The 19769-nt window shown below is 37.0% G+C and overlaps 3 protein-coding genes across 4 annotated transcripts in view; 2 read left to right on the top strand and 1 right to left on the bottom strand.

Annotated features, from left to right (window-relative positions):
• The first annotated feature begins 486 nt into the window (after positions 1-486).
• Positions 487-5199, top strand: calml4a (calmodulin-like 4a). The gene is made up of 5 exons (XM_007244872.4): positions 487-752; positions 891-921; positions 2336-2476; positions 3340-3528; positions 4991-5199. Exons 1-5 carry the CDS (start codon positions 750-752, stop codon positions 5086-5088), a joined length of 462 nt encoding a protein of 153 aa, XP_007244934.1. The 5' UTR covers positions 487-749; the 3' UTR covers positions 5089-5199.
• tex9 (testis expressed 9) lies at positions 5180-14146 on the bottom strand. Of its 2 annotated transcripts, none has more exons than XM_049471137.1 (13): positions 13957-14146; positions 12881-13120; positions 11080-11204; positions 10937-11000; positions 10743-10828; positions 10586-10622; positions 10417-10490; positions 10115-10281; positions 9413-9495; positions 9126-9299; positions 6619-6753; positions 5676-5810; positions 5180-5523 (listed from the first exon to the last, which is right to left on the bottom strand). In XM_049471137.1, exons 2-13 carry the CDS (start codon positions 12911-12913, stop codon positions 5446-5448), a joined length of 1191 nt encoding a protein of 396 aa, XP_049327094.1. In that variant the 5' UTR covers positions 12914-13120; positions 13957-14146; the 3' UTR covers positions 5180-5445. The 2 variants fall into 2 exon arrangements, with proteins under 2 accessions (XP_049327094.1, XP_007244936.3); XM_007244874.4 differs by having other exon boundaries at positions 10749-10828.
• A 16-nt stretch (positions 14147-14162) lies between these two features.
• rfx7a (regulatory factor X7a) overlaps positions 14163-19769 on the top strand; it is a 47824-nt gene continuing 42217 nt past the window's right edge. The window contains exon 1 of the mRNA XM_007244870.4: positions 14163-14697. Coding sequence (XP_007244932.3) covers positions 14561-14697 — 137 coding nt within the window. The 5' untranslated portion in view covers positions 14163-14560. The remainder of the gene's footprint in view (positions 14698-19769) is intronic.

Below are 19769 nucleotides of genomic sequence, written 5' to 3'. Positions count from 1 at the left end.
TAACTGCCGTTTTCATGCATCTTGGCATGTTCTCCTCCACCAGTCTTATACATTGCTTTTGAATAACTTTATGCCACTCCTGGTGCAAAAGTCCAAGCAGTTCAGCTTGGTTTGATGGCTTGCGATCATCTATCTTCCTCTTGATTTTATTCCAGAGGTTTTCAATTCTGTAAAAAGTCTTCATTTTTAAGTGGTTTCCAGAGCTGTATGTATAGCTCTTAAGATTAAGTGTACATTTCCAATACCACAAAATCCACTATATAAAAACAAAGCAGAATATTTTATTTATCATATAAGAATTATGCTATCAAAATTATAGTATCAAACAAGAAACCAACAATTAGTTACTAGTCTGCATCATCATTATAAAGTCTTGTTTAAGTCATTATAAAAAGATGACCATGGTGATCTACTGTTATTTTCTGATTTCCGTATTTCTTAGGATTTTTATAAGCAATAAAACATTTGATTTGTTTTCTTCAACATATTTAATAATAGTGAACATTTACCCAGTTTTAAGCCATGCTCAGTTTAACCCTCACGCTTCCCTTTAAGCAGTAATCAGGTGTGCCTGCTCTGGTGAGTCTGAGATGAGTCCATATGATAGGTGGGATCATATATCACTGTTGCTGAGGCAACAAGGCTATCAGTTACGTCAACAGCATGGTGGACTTTAGATCATGTCAGTAGTCTTGAGGGAGGGACGTTACTGGAAGGCACCTGTGTGCAGGTGAGACGTGTGTCCAGCAATGGTAAGTGCCGAGAAATTGTATTATTTATTAATTAATAAAAAATATTACAGATTTAGGTGGTCTGATTGTGGTGATTAGTGTTCTAGTGACTAAGACTTTTGACTGTTTGTAATATGTATGTTTTTTCTTTTTATTTAGGCAAAGTTTCTGACCCAGACTCAAATTAATGGTAAGTGGTTTTAAATTGGTTGTGTTGCATTGGTCACAGAGGCCTACAATGACCTGTATGCTACTGTATAAATATATAGTAAATGTACAGTATGTATTATAGATATTCAATTGGAACAAACTTTAAACATGACAAGTACACTACAATAAGAGTCATCCTTATTTTGGACATTGTCAGAAATGACCCGCTTTCATTTCTATATTAATTCATATATGGCTGAGGGTTTCTTTAGCACAAATCTTTATATATATATATATTTTAAGCTTTTGTATTTTCACATCAGTTTTACACACACACGTCAGACAGGGGTCAGGTAAAAATTTAATAAGGATGATGATCAAAAAAACTTTTTTTTTTTTTAGCATTTTTCAAATTTGAGCTGAGGGTGGATTCACCAAAAATCAGGAGATTTAGTTACACTTTAAGACCTAATAGTCAGATTAACCGCCTGAATAAAACCCCAGGTCTTATTTACCGGTCGGTGTGCCTCGTCCACAGTTACAGACCAACTCAAACAGCCAGCAAAAAGCCACCACCCAATGCCACATGTCTGTTAAACATATACTAAATAAAATCCCCCAGTTAACCATTTTATATCAGGGGCACAATCTTATTATAACTAATTTAGACTATATTATACAGCCCATCGCCATTCACATGATCAGTGATCCTGCCTTATGAACACACTTGCTTTTTATATAGCTTAAAGTTTACCTTGGTGGGTATTAAATAGTTATACATACTACATATTCTTGCTGTCCAATAAAAAAAACAATATTTTCCAAAATGACCTGAAATAAACTATTTTTTACGTTGACTTTCATAAAAGTTAAGAAAGGTTTATTTATCGCCTATAAAGTTGCTGTTTTGGAGATAATTATTTTTTATTGGACAGAGAAGATATTTACTTGAGTATGACTTGAGTAAATAAATGTGCATTGCTATTGCTAGTAGTTTGATAAAGCAAAAAGTCTTTTTAAAATTTACATAATATGGAAATCTACATAAAATTCTGCACTTTTTACTTGTTATTTACAGAAAATAATACTGTATATATTGCATTTGAGAGGTCAGGATGTTTGATCACCACCACCACACACCTTTTGGAGCACCATCATTCCAGACATGACAGTTCCACTGCTCCACAGCTCAATAATAGGGGGCTATATACCCCCCTAGTCCACACATTTCATTAGGCATGATGCCAATAGGTCCATGTTTATCTGCTCCAGAGTGTCCTATTTTATTTCTATTACTTCTCTAGAGGAACTAGACAAGCTGTGTGCATATGAAATAGATAAATGTGTTTATTAAAAGGGCTGTCCATAAACATTTAGATATATAATGTATTTAAACATGCATGTAAATGATGTGCTATTCTATGTTTAACTCATTGTTTTTGTCTTTGTTGTAGAATTTAAAGAATGTTTCTCCTTGTATGACAAGAAGAGGAAGGGGAAGATTGACGCTAAGGACCTGATCACAGTGATGCGCTCTTTAGGCACCTGTCCCACCTACAGTGAGGTGGACCGACACCTGCAGGTCCATAAGATAGGTACAGTGCTTTCCTTGAAGACTTTATTTTAACCTAAAGTGTATTGTTTAGGAGTGCCTCCTTGACATTGTGGTCCACAGGAGTGTTGAATATTGGACCATAAATCAAAGAGCCAAAACATGTACATAGTGGTCATATAAATCACTTATCACTATAGATACACAGTCCACCTACTTTTTCTACACTTTGTATCCATTTCAAATTCATTAACCATATAGGATCAATTTGTATTTCTATAATTACAGACTGTAGTATTATATCTGTTTCTCTGTATACTTTATTATCTTCCTTTCATCCTGTTCTTCAATGTCAGGACCTCACAAAGCTGGTATTATTTGGGAGGTGGGTCATTCTCAGCACTGCAGTGACTCTGACCTGGTGTATAAGTAGTGTTGTTACACTGGTATGCATGGAAAAGACACAGCAGTGCTGCTGAAGTTTTTAAACACCTTAGTGTCACTACTGGACTGAGAATAGTCCATCAATCAAAAATTATTCTTCCATATTATCCCATTTTGTAGATGCAGTGTTACACCAGAAAACCCTTTGTGCAAATATACTGTAGTGTCGCAGTCTTAAATTTATGTTGTGATATGCTTATATATCGCCAAAATATACATATACAACATATTGTATTGCATTGTAATATGCCTTTAATTGGATCTGGAGATATTGGAGATATTACAATTTCCCAAAGGAGAGGTTTGGATGTTTGGACGTAGTTTGGAAACATATTCTCATGCATCAAATCACAATGTATTGTTTATTGCTTGTCAGCTTTAGAACAATTGTACTAGGTGTCTGGAGCATTTGTGTAGTGCTCTTTTGTTTTTAACCTTAACTTTATGCCCGTCTTGACTCAGATAAAACCGGTGAGCTGGACTTCTCCACCTTTCTGACCATGATGCACAGACAGATGCAGCAGGAGGATCCCAAGACTGAGATTCTGGAGGCGATGCGCATGACGGACAAGCACAAGAAAGGCTACATCCTGGCATCGGAGCTACGAGCCAAGCTCACAGGCCTGGGAGAGAAGCTCACTGATAAAGAAGGTACAATATGATACTACAGAAGATTTGTTTGCAGAATGTTTGTAGAAATTATCCTGGCTGGTAACCAAGATACCCAACTAATATTTAGTTTAAGTTACTTTGGACTGTGAGAATATATTGACCTTCTTTAAGTGTCCTTCTTCTGCAAGTGGCGATTACAGTGGTGCAAGCAAATACAGTGTGTGCCTATAGGAATTAATTCAATTACCCAGCAATTAGCGCACTATCAATAAACATCGATTCATACATAAAGCGCACTGGATTGTAAGGCGCATTATGTAACACTAGTAAAAATGCATACTTGAAGTGAACAAGGGTGTCGCCATGTTTCTGCTGACGAGCGCTACACAGATTTCTTTCCTCAAAATGTTAATATGGGAGAGTAAAATGCTTCTGTTATTCACTGTAAGTTTAGAATTTCAGTATTTTGTCCAAAGGTGAGTGCTAGCCAGCCACGGTTAGCAGCGCTAGCCAGCCACGGCAAGCAGCGGTAGCCAGTTGCGGTTAGCAGCGGTAGCCATCACCTGTTAGCAGCGCTAGCCAGTACCGGTTAGCAACGTTTGCCAGCTGCGGTTAGCAGCGGTAGCATTCACCTGTTAGCAGTGGTAGCCAGCACCTGTTAGCAGCGCTAGCCAGCAACGGTTAGCAGCGTTTGCCAGCTGCGGTTAGCAGCGGTAGCATTCACCTGTTAGCAGCGCTAGCCAGTACCGGTTAGCAGCACTAGCCAGCTGCGGTTAGCGTTAGTACATGCAGCCGATAAGCGGTAGACTGAGTTACCATGAGCTGGCGGTTCGTCCCACGTAGATTGTTTTCACGCGGTATATGTGCAGACTAAGGTCCGATATACTCACTTCTGAACGGCCTAGCGCTGCGGTTAGTCACCAATGCTAGTGCCAGAGAAATTTTCCTGAATTTTTTTTATAACGCAGTACTAAAGCAAAATGGCTTTACTGCTCCTTACAACCTGACTGGTAAAATTTATACACAAGGCACACCTGATCGATTTTTGGGAAAATTAAAAGGTTTAGAAAAGTTAGAAAAATTCAGTTGCTACAAAGAACAGGGTTCTGAACCTTTTTTCAGCTTTTTCATAGTTCACATTAGAATACTAGCCTTTGTTTTACATGATGTTACAGTGATAAGAAATGGGTCTATCCATTCCTAGCAATCTGCCTAGTTTAGGGTAATTCTTAGACATACAGTATTTGTTCTGGGTATGGGAGATCTCTGTGAGAATGTTCAAATGCCACCTCTCTCACACAGCTCTCCCACATTATCTGTGCAAAAGTTAGAAACTGTAAGGACAGATGTACATTCTTTTCAGCTACATGTTCCAACTCCATGGCCTTTCACCCTGTGACTCATGCACTGTGTATATAAAACATATTGTCTGCCTCACTAGCTTCACTGCCCAAACTGTACTACTTGAAAGCTGACTAATCTTCCTCTGTTGTCATTGCAGTGGACGAGCTGTTTAAGGAGGCTAATGTTGGCCCTGATGGCCTCATTCACTATGAAGAATTCACCAAAATGGTCACCCTACCTCCTGTGGACTACTGAGAGATGAATGAGCTTCCAGTGTTTCATTAATTACTGAATTACCTAATTTTGTGTAACAAACAAAAATATTTACTGCCACCATTCAATTAAATGTGTTTTTGAAAAAAAAAAGACTTTATTTTATTTCAACAATTAAGTATTAGAAGAACAGTAATCTAGTATAAAAGCAATTTGAGAAATAAAAGCAAAAACAATTACCAGATGTACCCTCTAGAGGGCAGTCAAGTAATAGTTAAGAGAAAGTTGACAAAGCCATTTTATCAGGTCTAATGACTAAAAAAACTGAACTCAGTATTTTCTTTTGTGAATCATTCAACAAAATGATTCACAGTGCATGATACAGTTTCTCTGAATGATCTACGGTTTGCCCCAGTCCAGTGCTTTCATGAACTCCTCTTCTGTGAAGGATAACATCTTTGCTGCTTCAAAATGCATCTGTTAAAGAAAAAGAGATTTGATTAATAGATATTGACTCTATTGAATGTCCATTGAAACTGCTGTGTAATCCAAGACTAAAAACTTTCATATCAAATAATTGCTGGTACAGCCATGTTTTGATGCAGAAATGCATTTTACAGGAAACCTACCTTTTGCCTTTTTAAAATATCAATTAGTTTAAGCTGCTTCTTGAATCCAATGATTAGTTCCGCCTTCTGTTTCTCCAGTTTTTTGTTCTCAGCCTGCAGCATTTCAATCCTCTGCTGCTCCTGATTTGCAGAGTCCTTAACAGGTAAATTGGAAAAAACAGTATTATTAATAAATAAACATATTTAAAGATGGAAATGCTTGTTAAAATTAATATCCAAATGTTTCTAAACACCCCTTCTTGTGAATTCACACAGCACTTCTATTGGCAACTTTAATACTTGCCATTAGAATATGGCTCTCTGGAGCAGATACACATTAACCTCCTTGCACCAATATGCCTAAAGCCAGGATTGGGCTACAGGGGTGTAAATAAAGCCCCCCAAGATTGAGCTATGGAGCCTTAAAACTGTGTTCTCTGAAATGATGGATATCAAATACTTTTGAATAGGATAAGTAGGGAATTTGGGGATGAGGAAAGTCTTCCTTATATAATAGAGACCATGACTCCAACAGGACAGATAGCCTCAATAGTTATTATTGGTAAACGTACGGTGAAATTCAATGCGCCAATGTGCAATGATAGCACTAAATCTTATAAAAAATGACTCAATTAAGGACTAATGATGCTATCTTGTTAATGAAATATTGGTTAATGGGTCAGTGTTCTGGAAGTACAGACAGTATCCACAGTTTGCTCAAAAAAATGCCGGAGCATTACTTATCACAATAACAATATAAAGTCATACTGCCCAACCATCTATAATATTGTACTATAGGTTTAATAATATTTGTTTAACTACAACAAAAATATTTACTGTATAACAAGCTGTTAAAATTCATACAAAGATACAATATTCAGGGACTAAATAATCTTCTTTGTGCATTATATTAAGAGGCATAAGTAACTAAACCTTCATACGGTGGGTTTTAAATTCTTAATACCTTGCTGCTCTGTTTAATTTTGCCAAGTTGAGCCTTGCTCTTCTCTGCCTCCTCCAAAGCTCTGTTCAACCTCACTTCCATAGCGCTGTGGCTGCTGGAAGCTTGCTTCTGGGCCCTCTTCATGCCCTCCAGCTCCTGCAGGTTTCACACAGAAAAATGCAGATGAGAACAATGCTCATTATGAGTGTTTGTGTAGTGAAATTTTTCTTTCATACTTCTCAACTAAGTAAGGAAAAAAATACTTTAAGAAAAGAAGGTCAGTTTATTTGAAAACTTTAAAACACTCCTTAAATGTAGTCGCAAAGACCAGCAAAAATGTTTTGATGAAACTGGCTCTCATCGGTTTCACCCCAGGAAAGGAAGAGCAATTTTAACTACTACCTATTTATTTGCACATTACTTTTACTATACTTTTAAAACAACCTTTTTTCTCAGTACTGCCTACATTGTGAAGTGAGTTCTCTAGAACTTTTTCTGCTATGTGTGAATAAAAAAACATACAAAAATACAAATTCATCAACTACTGGTCAGAAGAGACCAAATGTTTTGCTTTGTATAAAAAAACAGCCTACATAATTTGTAATTACCTTGTTTTAATAAAAAGCATTACATACAGTGTCTCAGTTTCACTCGCAACGTGACCAAATATTTCGTTGTACTATTACCAGTGTGAAAACATATTCACACATAGAATTCCCTCCCACCCTCTCCCATATACCTCACTGTCTAGGGCTTAACGTTCCAAACCTATAAGTTCACCCCTCCAACGCTCGCCAACTGCAGGATGGCTTCACTTTACATGCAGAAGGCTGATCGTGTCAAAGGGCCCATGCCAGGCATTCCTTTGCCCTGGCCCTCACATTAACAGCTTCTTTAGTGTGGGAAGCAGTACGAGAAGCGCCATGCTATACTCAGTAAAGACTGAAGCATAACCTGTGGCACAGTGGCACCAGCTGCAGCCCCTAGCCAGGTGAACTGCCATTAAACCTGAGATGAAAAAAAAGTCGTGGTCAGAGACCTGATATCCAACATGACCAAATATATAGTTTACACATGGGTTCAGTTATTTGATTCCCCTGTAGTCATAAAATTCTTATATGTCATATAAAATGAGTCCCATTTTTTGTAGCCAAAGTATACAGAATGTTGAGTTTAACAGGACAAGGTCCAAGCATGTCAGCGACTGCCACGCCATGTTAATTTCACCTGCAATAGCAAAATAAAGGTCTAATTGAATATGAAGCTCATTAAAACAAGTGGAGAAATTATATACCAAGTTGAGGTTCCAAATGTTTTAGACATAAAATCTGGGAGGTAAGTGTTTATATATTCAATAAAACTCTAATATTAGAATAAATACAAATAATATTCATACAAAAAGAAGATTTTTGCATCAGTGTGTTTTACATCAGCATCCTGACCCTCCCTCTAATCAACACAGTACTGAAACTTAGTACTGAATCAACACAGTACTGAAACTTTTCAAGTACTGATATGCACTCACACACCCCATACTTCCACTACTGCTAATACCTGCACTATCATACCCACTTTAATTCCCCCTACAGCTATGACATTTAAAGAACTTTACACACTCTTTCACTGTTCCTGTCATTCCCTCTTTAATCAGCCCCATCATGCCCAACTGATTCACTCTGACTCTTACGGCTCTGAAAAAAATTAAGAGACCACTTCAGTTTCTCTAATTTTTCTATTTATAGGTATATGTTTGAGTAAAATTAACATTGTTGTTTTATTATATAAATTACAGAAGATTTCTCTCAAATTCCAAATAAAAATATTGTCGCTTAGCGTGTTTATTTGTAGAAAATGAGAAATAAAAACAATTTCATATTAATAGGAAGTTTTAGGAGATCAGAAATCATATTTGATGGAATAACACCTGTTTTTTAATCACAGTTTTTATGCATCTTGCCATGTTCTCCTCCACCATTCTTACACACTACTTTTGGATAACTTTATGCCACTCCTGATGCAAAACTTCAAGCAGTTCAGTTGGGTTTGATGGCTTGTGATCATCTATCTTCCAGAGCTGTATATTGCACTATTGTTTCACGTATGTCTATATCTGTGACCTTGTTGTGTTGTATATTTAGTGCCTCTTATTATTTTATTATTTATATAATTCACATAATTTCCTCTGTGTCCTCTGTATGTTCTTTACATATGCAGTTTTGACAATAAAACTACTTGAGTTGACTTGATTTGTTCATTATAACATCTCTATTTAACAACCTCTCCTAATGTTTATACTAATATCCATCACCTGGTTTGGTAAATCAAGTAAGCTGATGATTATATAAAATGTCTAAAATTTATTCATAGTACATACTGTATTTTACAATGATGTGCTAAATGTGCCAAATTATGTGCCAGTAGTATGCTGCACTGGCCTGCAGGATATGCGTTTCATTGTATATTAATGATGATAATTCTGTTCAGACACCTCCGGTCACAATCATTACATGTAGTGTATACACCCTCACCTTCTGTAATGCCCCCACTTGATGCCGCAGGCCATCACAATTTCTGTTAGCCTCTTCAGCCAAGGCTCTGTGCTTCTCTAGCTGAGTCTGCTGCACGCTGGTTGTTTTCTGCAGTCTTAATCGCTCGTCTTCCACCTCCTTCAACTTGCTGCTAAGTACTCCGTTCTCATCATCCTAAAAACATAAAGTGAGAACACACAATGCACCCTGTCCACAAGCTAAATACATGACTAATGACTCATAAAGCTAGTTGTAATAACTGTTACTGCTTTTAATACATACAGTACCTTTTTGTTGCACTCATGTGAAAGTCTGTTGAGCTCTTCCTGCATCACTCGTAGTTTAGCCTTTAAGAAGCGAATCTGAGACTCTGGAAAGATAATCAGATGTTCTAGTTTAAATGCAATTCTACATTTAATGTTTACCAAATGTTAATTAGCCACTACTCTTGTAGCTATACAATTTATTATTGTCCATTTTTTTAGATAGCGGAATGTCATACAGTGTCAGAAATCACAGCAACACTTTTGCTGGCGTAATTAAGCCCATTTTCTATGTTCAGTGAAGCTTAAATTTTACACTAAGGGCGTTTTTAGACCTGTGGTTTGATTGCTCCAGCCGAAAGCAGATAAAAAGTTTGTGAACTGTAAGTGTTTTACCCTTGCTTAGATTTTTTAGCCCACCAAATGTGGCACAACAAATCATGCAATAACATTATCTCTGCTTACCTGTCAGACCTGTCTGATCTGAGTGTTTACATTAACCCACATACAAAAGTGACTCTGAAAAGACTTTGAATTTGGCATGTACAGATCAGATACAGTATATTTTACATTAAGGCAAAAAATTAAATTCCAATTACAATCATATCAGCCTGGTAATGTGAATGTAGGTTTCAGTATTTCATAGTTTTTTTAAAACACGACTGAAGTGGGTCAGTACAATCCTGCAAAGAAAGTATTTTCATACTTTCATGCATTCAAGCCCACCTGCACCCATCTCCTCCCCAACGCTTGGCATGATGTCATCCTCCAGATGCTCATCTGTAACATCTTCGCTCACTCTGCCTTCAATGTTGCTTATTGTTTTAGCCAGTGAGAAATCCCCAAAATCATCAGGTACTGCAACATCATCGACCATAGTAGGTTTCGTTTTCCTAACACATAAAAAACACATCCCCAGAGTGTATAACATTATTGTTAATATTTGTGCTAAAACAATAATGAGAAGCTTTATGCATTAATAGAGTTTCTACAGCATATAAAGTGTTAAGTAAAGTTCTATAACTCACTGTGATATCTTTTTATGGCCTGAGGGAGGTCTACTTGGCCTTGTTGCTTTTATAGACTTTTTGTCTGTCACTGCCTACAGAGTGAAGCAGAAAAATGCAGGAATGTGAAAAAAAAAAATTATTTATTAATGCCACAATGATTAAGATGGCATGGCATTTTTATGTGTACCTTTGCAGTAGGTTTCTTCACAGCAAACAAGGTGTCTCTGTTAAGACATACAAAATCAGTGTGTAAAATGCAACAATCAATAATCAATAATCAATAACAAAGTTGTGTTTGTAAATTAATTAAAATGTATTGATATAAACTGCGATGTAAACCCCACATGTACCCCACATCCTCATAATCTTCAGAAATGCTGATGCTCAAGTGAGTAGAGACAGGTTTGGAGAGCACTTCATTTTGTTCTCTCTGTAAAAAGAAACATTGCACATTTTGCATGTTTTATATGTTACACTTACCAATCCAGGTGCATTGAAAGTAATATTTTAAATCCACCAAGATAAGGTTTGATCTTACCATAACTTCTTCTGCTTGTCGCACCAGCTCAGCTGTTTTTGCCTCCAGTTCAGCATTAAGTCGTCTAGAACGACAGAGTTCATTCCAGTTAAACAGACTTTCATTATCAATCATAATAAAAAGAGTGTCACTAAAATGCATACTTGTATTCTTCTTCTTTTGCCAGCAGATCAATTGCAGGAGGTTTCTTTTGTGGAGCAGTAGAAGGTCGGTTCACAGGTCTGGCCATTGGGGGTTTCTGAGAGCAGGGTGACTGGGGCTTTTTGGGCTGTTTGGAAGAGAGAGCTAGCACAATATGTTGCATATAACACAGCTAAAAACTTCAAATCATTAGCAGCATGACAAAACATACTAATGACATGAATAAGGTGGGTTATAAATACTAGCTAAGATACATCTGACTATTGCTCCTCCCCAAGATAATATAAGCTTTTGGTTTTCATATTCTGATTCACTCACTTACTTTGTCATTAGTTCTTTGTTAAGACTGTGGTAGGTTTGGTTTTAAAAACATATTTTTCAATCAATGATTTTCAATCTCAATGTGATTCAATAATCACTGTAATTACCGTCTAAACTCCTGTCTACAGGAATTTTATTAATGTTAATAAAATTGCCTTGGTCAGTAATTTAAAGCAACTTATTTTTTAAAAGTCCTGTTTAGGAATCAGTATCAAGGTTAGGCTATGAAAATATATAGGATAATACTAAGACTTCTATTTTTTATTAATCTGCTTTTGAATATGAATGTATACTGTTGTGATGGTTACGTTTGGCTCTAACTATAAATGTAGAAAGTGTGCATTTTAATGCTAGATAAACTACCTATCAAAAGAAGTTTTTATTGGTTATTTTTATTTGGTAGTTTTGACCTTCTCACTCAATTTCTTTCTTTCTTTATTTTTTTTACATTGCGGATTAATGTTAAAGACATAAAACCAATTAAGGACACATATATCATTACACAGAAAACAAAATTTAACAGTATAAAAGTGTTTATCCTCCACAATCCCCTGACCTAATCCTAATGATTTGGGATAAGCTGGAGCTTCACAGCGTGAAGAAAAAGCAGCAACTATTGTTCAGCACATCCAGAAACTCCTTTAAGATGCTGAGAAAACTATTACTACCTCAAGAAGACACTGAGATTAAAATACCAAGAGTGTGTAGATCTGTCCTTAAATGTGGAATCTAAAGTATAAACCATATTCTGCTTTGTTTAACAAATTTGAACAGATCTGTCCTTTAAGATAAATGTGAAATCTAAAGTATAAAACATACTATGCTTTGTTTAACACATTTTATTTACAAAATAATTCCTATGTATCGCAGAAAGATGTCTCTTTATAGCTGTAATGTCTTCAATATTACATTTACAATGTAAATAAATCATAAAAAGAAAGAAAACACATTGAATGAGAAGAGGGTGGGTTCATCCTTTGACTGGTACTGTAGCTTACTGTAGTTAATCAGTTGTAACAGTTTACAAAGCACGTTCTGGATTTAGCATTGTGTTTCTCAGTTTCTCCTGGTCATGGACAACATAACCTGCATATTTTAGTGCTTTTCTGCTTTTAAACACAAACTTTACCTCAGTTAAGTGCTGTTAATGAGCTATGTTGGGTTAGGTGTGGTAGGAGCAGGAAAAATACACAAATAAGTGCAGGACAGAGAGTAAAGGGTCTCCAGGAGCAGGACTGATAAATACTAGTTTAGTCTGTAATCCTGTGGCGAGTTTAGGCAGCTGTAAACTCGCTAACAGCACAAGCTAACGTTAGCTAGCTAGCTAAAGTGGCTACAGTGCGTTAAAGCAGCCTGGCACATCAGGAAGTACAAAAACACTGTTCACCAGGGCATATATACATTTTCTAAATCAGGAAAACTAAATATACGTGTATACTAATGTCAGAAATGACAAAACAGGCGGTTTAATGGAAAACTCACCCGCTGAGGCGCTGATGTGGGTCTTTCAGCCATGTTTCTCCTGTACAGGCGGAGGACGCCGTTGCTTAGCAACAGCAGCAGTTTTGTGTTTTCCCGTGTACTATTTATTCTGATGAAGATGGACGATTTTTTAATTGTTGGTAGGTAAATAATGGAATAGCTATCTTTCAGCAATAATTATTTTTTTATATAGCAAGAAAAAATATTTTTTTCCCTGTGGTATTCCATAGAGGATCACATCTGCCAAAATAAAAAGATAACAAAAAGAATTAATCAATAAAAGCGGGAACGAAGAAACACACACACACACACAACACAAACAAATAATAATACATATGGGACATAATTTAATTAATTTCGTGCATAAATAAAACAAATAAAATAAACAAATTAATTAATAAATAAACTAATAAGGAAAATTAACAAAAAAAACTAAAAACAACACAAAACGATTAAATTGATAAATGTAGTGTATAAATAAATGAATTAAATAACAATTAATTAATTAATAAAAGGGTAAACAAAGAGAAAAAATAAATGAGCATATGAAATAAATGCATGAGACATACATAAATTAATTAATTTAATCTATATATAATAAAAAAACACTAATACATAATAAATGAATGAATTACTTAATTAAAGCGGAAACGAAGAAAGTAAAAAGAAATGAGGACTGTATAAAAACACAAATAAATAAACAAATAAATAAATGTATAGGGGACATACATACATTCATAAATTCAGTGTATAAATGAATACATTTAACAGCTACTGTACTTGTTTTATATACATAAAAATAAAATACCTGTATATTCCTCTTTTATTTCGTTAGTTACTATATATTTTTATTTTTATTATTATTATTATTACTTTTGTTCCATTTATGTATGCATTTATTTTTTTCTTGTAATCCTGCGAATGCACATGATATTCCGTCCGTATTAATATACCTCTAGGTAGTGTATAGCTTAACTACAGCACTGTACTGTTTATATGTTTATAGGATTTTTTATATATATAAATAAATAATAATTATTTTTTTATTTTAATATTATTGTGACTGTTCCAAAGACCTGATTTATGTGGAGAAAAGTTCTGGACGTAACAGAGTTTCCAGGCCAGTAAGGCTTGTTGATGATAACCACACATGTGCACATGTTGTTAGCCAGCTAGCTGCAGCAGCTCGCCAGTGCAGTCAGTACAGGCTCTTGTTTTTCTCCGCTGCTCGCCAGTGCGCATGCGCAGCCCCTGCCCGGCGGCGAGCAGAAGTCCCGGTGGTCAGCGTGTAGAGTGGAGTGGGGCAGGTTGCCTGTGGAGCAGCAGACAGTGTCAGTCAGAGGATCACCGCAGCTTATAGAGAGCGAGCTATTCGTTCAGCAGGTCTCCGTGCGGTGCGCGTGCTCGCTTTTGTTTTGTGTTATTATATAAATGAACCCGCGCTGGGATGGCGAGCCGATCGTCCGCAGGAAAGTCATGAATGGGCGCCGTGTTGTCCGTCTGTCTTCAGCCCAGCAGCCCAACTTCATCTAGACCCAGCCAGTGCCAGTTTACTGGGAGCGTGATGTGCCACACTAAGGGGGGGATCCCTGCGTTCTCGGGGTTCGGGTCGAGGTCTGCTTGTTAGATCCCCACCTGCATCTTCCTTCCTCCACCTTTTCCTTCCAGAACCGCACCGTGATGATGGCTGAAGATCAACAACCTGAACCCAACCCGCAGCCGGGCTCCGGGACGGGCTCTCTGTCTTCTCTCCTTCCAGCGGGACTGCAGGGGACCGAGACGAGCGCCTTGCAGCTCAAAATCAAGAACTCCATCTGGTAAGAGCATCAGATCAGCTTTTACTAGCCAGTCTGCTCCAACGTGACCAATGATGAGGGGTTTACATGGTCAGCTAACTTAGCCCACCACTCTAGTTAGATCATTAGTCAACAACAGCCAACAGTCCCAGAACCCAGGTTTCACTTCACATGCTTTCTGTTAGCTAACATAACAGACACCATTCATTCCTTCAGCAGCAAACTGAGGGAGATAGATGATGCTGATGGGAAAAGTACTTAACTATATTACTAGGTTCAGTCTAGGAAGCAACTCTTCTAAGCAGTGTTGGTTTCTGGAGTTTAAAGTCCTTTAAAGCTACAGTCCATAAGATTTTTTTCTTTTAAGTTGAAAGTAGTAGTGTTCTTGAGTGGAGAGAGGGCAGAAAATGATAACAAATGGCATTAACAATCTTTTGCTACTATTCTTGCAAAGCCACATTTATTAATTAAAAAAAATGGGTTTCTGGTAGGTCCCTGTATTCTGCTGAATTGAGCTACCCATTTATATGTGCTTCTTACCACCAGTGTGCATACACAGACAATTTTTTTATGTTTTTATGTATTTTTATGCTTTAATTGAATGCATTAAACAACCGGAGCCCACTGTCATTATTTGTTTGACTGTTTCAAATGTGTAAATGACAGCTAATAATAAAAATAATAATAATACAAAATGGGCTTTAATTATCTCTATTGCCTTAACTATACCCTGGTATATTTATGAAGGGCTTTCCAAATATCCTACTAAAGCTTCTGCAGGGAGCATTTTTATATATAGCGTTTTTTTCTGGTACTTTTACATTTAAATATACACTAGGGTAGCACAATTTGACAGGGTTGCAGAACTTGTCAGAACACCGAGACAGCATTTGCTGCTTACCTGAGTGGATACCTGAGTGGTGCTGCAAATCCCTCCTACAATTACCAATTTATTCTGAATAGAGACTGTACCACAATGCATCTTTTAAAAGTATTTACTTACTTTACACATTCTCAACATTCTAAACTTATGGACTGTCATTTTTACTAGCTAACTATGTTTGTTTCATATTGGTAGCCAGCCCAGATAATGCACAGTTGGACTCCTCAATAACTCTAAGTGTCTGATGAATTTTTTAAAATCATGTTTGGCTAGATTGTTTGTGTGGCTTTGAATTGTGTAAATCACTCTCTTATCTTCAATAAATGAGCAATCTGCTTATAGACTGGAGAAGATAATTTAATGGTTTATATGCAGGGAATCAGAACTGAATGAAATAACAAAAAAGATGCAAAGCTTTCAGATCTCAATTAATGCAAAGATTCATAAAGTTTTAAGAGTTTTACACACTGCTTTTGGATAACTTTATGCCACTCCTGGTGCAAAAATTCAAGCAGTTCAGCTTGATTTGATGGCATTGGATCATCCATCTTCCTCTTATATTATATATTATATTATATATTATATAATAGGTTTTTTTAATATAATATATATAGGTTTTCAATTTGGTCAAGTCAAAGAAACTCATCATTTTTAAGTGGTCTCTTATTTTTTTCCAGAGCTGTATAAATACACAGTAGCTGCATTAACCACTGCATCATCATACATTGAAGATAGATCGCTACTTGATTACTGAAAATATGTGGATTGTATTATATAGGCTAGACGTTATTTAGTATTTATGAAAAATAGTTTGCAGTCTGGTTGAAGATCTGGCTGAAACTTGAGCTCACACACAGATCATTGCAATTTAAGGGGTCAGTGCTAAAATTAGAAGTATTTGAACATGCTTTAACATTAAAAAATGAGTCGCTAAATGTGTTATAGGAACAATAGTTGGCTATCTTTTCCATTTCTTCATTAATCACTAAGTTAATTCACATGACAGAGACCAGGCTCAAGCAGAACATCTCTGATATTCAGCTAGATAGCCGAGTTTCCCAGGCTTAGTTAACTAGCTCTGCTGCAACTGTAGCCTGTTGAAATGTCAGGCATGTGCAGCCAAATAGACGCACACTAGTGTCTTATTTCTCTTGTTTGGTCTCCTACCAACGACTAATTCTGCTACTTTTAATGTTCCTTAAACCACCACGACATTTGTGCCGAATTGAGAAGGTCGTATATTATGTTTAAAGTGTCTTAAATGTGTACAGTGTACAGAACAGCCTGACTGACCAACAGAAATAGAGATACTTCAGCGAGCATGCTAACCCAGCTAGCTTAGCCAGCGCGCGGCTGATGGTAAACAAGCCATGCGGAGTATAAGCGTGCTCCCCAACGAAGCCTCGTGCGCGAATCGACACTTTTGAACCGCCCTTTTCTTAATACATCAATTGAACCGATTCACAGGTCCAACTGAACCGAGTCTGTTTGTAGTGTCTGCCCGTGGTGTAGGAATACAAAAACTAATAAAATTTGACCTTAAAAGCTTTGCAAACATGTATAAAATATATTTATTTAATTCTGTTTAGCTACAGTCGAGCTGAGATGTATTTTATTCAGATTTTATCAGCGTAATTCTCGATGTTTTAGTTAGTGAAACAGACAGCTCGAAAGAATTGAAAGAATCAGAATCGGTTCAATATCTTAAATAGATTCGGTTGTTTGATAGGACCGTATAACAAAGCTAGCTTTGCAACGTGTTTAAATTATGTTTTTTATCTATTTATCTGCAGTCGAGCTGAGGCGTATTTAATTTAGATATTAACAGCGTAATTCTCTGTTTTACTCAGTGAATCGGACAGCTCGAAAGATTCAGAATCGGTTCAGTATACTAAATAGATTCAGTGGTTTTATAGGGCAGTAACAGAATAAAACTATTCAACGTGTTTAAAGATGTTTCTTTAAATCTGGTTAGCTGTAATCGAGCTGAGGTGTATCTAATTTAATTTTGACAGCGTAATCGTTTAGTGTTTTAGTCAGTAAAACGAATCTGAATCGGTTCAATATAACGTTACTAACCCCTAAATAGATTCTGTTGTTTGATAGGACCGAATTCGCGCTGTAAACATTACGGACGAGCTCGTCGCATTTAAAACAGATAATGCAGTTGGACCTGCGGGGCAAATGCTGTGCAAAGATGTGAATCTGATCACACTGTTGCAGTTGAATCATTCGGGATATAAGCAGCATGAAGCGTGGTCGCGCATTGTGTACAAACACGCGCTCACAGGGAAAGCATGCCTGCATTGTGCTCGGCTCGGCTTTAGCTCTGGCTCAGATTAAATGAGTATAAATCGCGGCGTGGTATATAAACATCCCCGAGAGATTATGATCAGTCATGGTCTCTGTAATTAGTCGTACTGCTGGTTGTAGCAGTGATCGAGTGGAATTGCTGACACGGTTGTTTTGCAGCCTCCACCCCTCAGCAGCAGCGGCGGCAGCCCAGTCTGTGCCTGTGGAGACCACTGACTGTTTATAGAGTCCTGGGTTAGGGAGACTAGAGCTGTTTGCCCTGCAAAAAAAACTAAATCTGATCAAAATCATTTTTATATTAAGAAAAAATATATATTTTTGCATTGTAGGTGTAAAATCATTTAACAAAATAGCTATTTGTCCACTGCTACACTCCGTAAGTGCACTTTGGATGCAGGTTTCCACGGAGATCCATGTAAACACAACAGCAAGTGGAAATGGAGGAGCTACTGAATGTGATGTCATGTGACCGAAAAAGCCAAAAAAAACTCACTGGTCCTCCTGTTTTTTCAGTTGCAGTCTGGATGCAAGAGTTTTATCACTGAGTAGTGTGAAATATTTTTCACAGGCGTCCCCCTGAGAAACTAATCCCGTCCAAACTGCTTACCACATAGACACAAAATGTTTGCTTAAAAGAATGCTACAACATATTTTAGTAACTATTTTGAACAGTAATTTGCAGTCTGGTTAAAGATCTGGTTTAACTTAACAACCGAAATGAAGAAATATATCGTGATATCAATTTTGGCCATTGTCCAGGACTATGCTAAAGTAAAAATGGCTGTTATCCATAGACAGTTAATAAAATAATTTTATTAAACAACCTGAATTAAAGCTAAACCTCTACACCATCATACCTTAATTGCTACTGTCCAAATACATTACAATGGATTAAGTAGCTTCTATAAATTATGTGAAAAATACTGTGAAATTCAGTCACATAGGTATTTTAACAGACCCTGTTTTAATCTTTCGTTTAAAGGGTCAACACTGAAATCACGCTTGTTTCTAAATTTTCTTTCCATTCATCTAGTTAGTACTGGCTTCAGTTTGGAATGTGTTGCTCTAACATTTTCCACAGAAATGATGAATCTAACCTTGGCAAGGCTTTGCAGTTTGAGGAGGCTTCACAGTGTTCTCCCCAGTGCCCCCTGAACTGCGCAGAGAGCAGCTAAAGGTTAGGTCGACCCGCGTGTTACCTGATAGCCCTGATCCACATTTGGCGAGCTGGCACGCCCGTCCCTGTCTGCCCGGGAATGATGGGGCATTTGGCACAGCCTCTGGGGTTCTGGAGAACTCGCTGGAAAAGAAGGGGGCAGCATGCCAGCGCTAGCCCTCACTCTACTCCGCTTCCGACACGTCTGTGCTTTTCAGTCACCCATCTGTCGGAACAGAAATGCTCACATTTTAATCAGTGCTGCACTCCTTGCTATGTCTGGCTTACATTCATCAAAGCGCAAGCATCTCTTTCCTCACCTCAGGCCTGCTGTTCGTACTTGTGCACTTTACACATAATTAGGTTTTTGAATAATATTTTGAATGATGTATTATTTTTTAATTATATTACATTACTTTATTTATACATTTACTTTTATGTAATTTTTGGCTGATGCTCTTTCCCAAAGCGACTTAAAAGGTTATTCCTATTACAGAGGTGGGCTAGTGTAGTGTTAGGAGTCTTGCCCAAGGACTCTTATTGGTGTATTGCAGTAAAGTCACCCAGACTGGAAATTGAACCCCAGTCTCCCACATGACGTGAGGGCTCACAAGCAGGCAGTGGTGTTATCCACTGCGCCACACCAACCACATACAGCTCTGGAAAAAATAAGAGACCACTTAAAAATGATACGTTTTTTTTATTTTACCAAATTAAAAATCTCTGGAATATAATCAAGAT

Source organism: Astyanax mexicanus, chromosome 23 (genome assembly GCF_023375975.1).
Source record: "Astyanax mexicanus isolate ESR-SI-001 chromosome 23, AstMex3_surface, whole genome shotgun sequence".
NCBI lineage: Eukaryota > Metazoa > Chordata > Actinopteri > Characiformes > Acestrorhamphidae > Astyanax > Astyanax mexicanus.
Note: the sequence above shows the minus strand (reverse complement) of the source record. Positions and strands in the feature narration are given on the sequence as shown.